This window comes from Octopus bimaculoides, chromosome 10 (genome assembly GCF_001194135.2).
Source record: "Octopus bimaculoides isolate UCB-OBI-ISO-001 chromosome 10, ASM119413v2, whole genome shotgun sequence".
In the NCBI taxonomy this organism is placed as follows: domain Eukaryota; kingdom Metazoa; phylum Mollusca; class Cephalopoda; order Octopoda; family Octopodidae; genus Octopus; species Octopus bimaculoides.
Genome location: NC_068990.1, coordinates 55319370 through 55320359, shown reverse-complemented (window position 1 = coordinate 55320359; position 990 = coordinate 55319370). Strand labels below are relative to the sequence as shown.

The window sequence follows — 990 nt, the reverse complement described above, 5'->3', positions numbered from 1 at the left end:
ATTCCATGCCTCAACAATTCTAGGAATAGAAAAATGTTTCTGAAAGTCGTGGATACTGCACTGCATTTTGATTTTATAAACATGTCCATGGATAGTAGAGGTTTTGGATTCAAAAAGGTGGCCAAAATTTTTGCTGTAAAGATAGCAGAAGCTTTCGTTGGAAAGATGGTCAGCTGCTAGACAGCAAAGCTTTAGTGTGTCAATGCCCAGAGAGCAAAATGTTCAGGATCTAAAATACTATCTAAAAAGGTTATCTGTTTTAATTTTCTCAGCTGCTTTTCATGGAATTCATTTTCTGGGACAAATCATATCGTTAATCCATATGTGGTATCTCATAAAATTAAACATGGGTTTTGTGTGTGTGTGTGTGTGTGTTTTAGGACATCATTATTTATTTATTTTTTATATCATTAATCATTGTGTGAGAGATATAAAAGTATCCTTGTATTTTTTTTTTTTAGAAAAAACAAGAGGTACATCTTGAAAATTATACACACAGTTAGGGAAACTTAAGAAAGGCTCTAACAACATTTTCAGACCCTAGTATTGCTATTTTCTGGAACATGCATGAGTAAACAAGCACACACACACACACACTTTTATTAAAGCTGCAAAATCTCTACTGACTGTTACTCAGAGTTTCATGTTCCTGTTTGTGATCATACTGAATTAAAATTGTAATGGTAATGTTATATAATATGGTATGATATGATATGTAATATAATATGATATAGTATATGATATGATATCATATCATATTATATTACATGTACCATCATAATTTTAATTCAGTATTGATTATAGTTGCCCAATGGACAGGAATGTAAAACTCTGAGTAACAGTTTGTGAAGATTCTGCAGCTTTAATAAATGCACATTACTCTACTTTCAGTATTTGAATACTATTTTTTTCCACCTTGTTTTACATTTATTTACTTACATGTGTGCGTGTGTGTGTGTGTGTGTGTGTGTGTGTGTGTGTGTGTGTGTG

The 990-nt window shown here is 31.8% G+C and overlaps 2 protein-coding genes across 2 annotated transcripts in view; one reads left to right on the top strand and one right to left on the bottom strand.

Annotated features, from left to right (window-relative positions):
* LOC106879929 (monocarboxylate transporter 2) overlaps window positions 1–990 on the bottom strand; it is a 25029-nt gene that overhangs the window by 20222 nt on the left and 3817 nt on the right. The window lies entirely within an intron of this gene.
* LOC106879927 (activator of basal transcription 1) overlaps window positions 34–990 on the top strand; it is a 14290-nt gene continuing 13333 nt past the window's right edge. Inside the window, exon 1 of the mRNA XM_014929682.2 lies at window positions 34–168. Within this exon, the coding sequence (XP_014785168.1) occupies window positions 34–168 (135 nt within the window). The remainder of the gene's footprint in view (window positions 169–990) is intronic.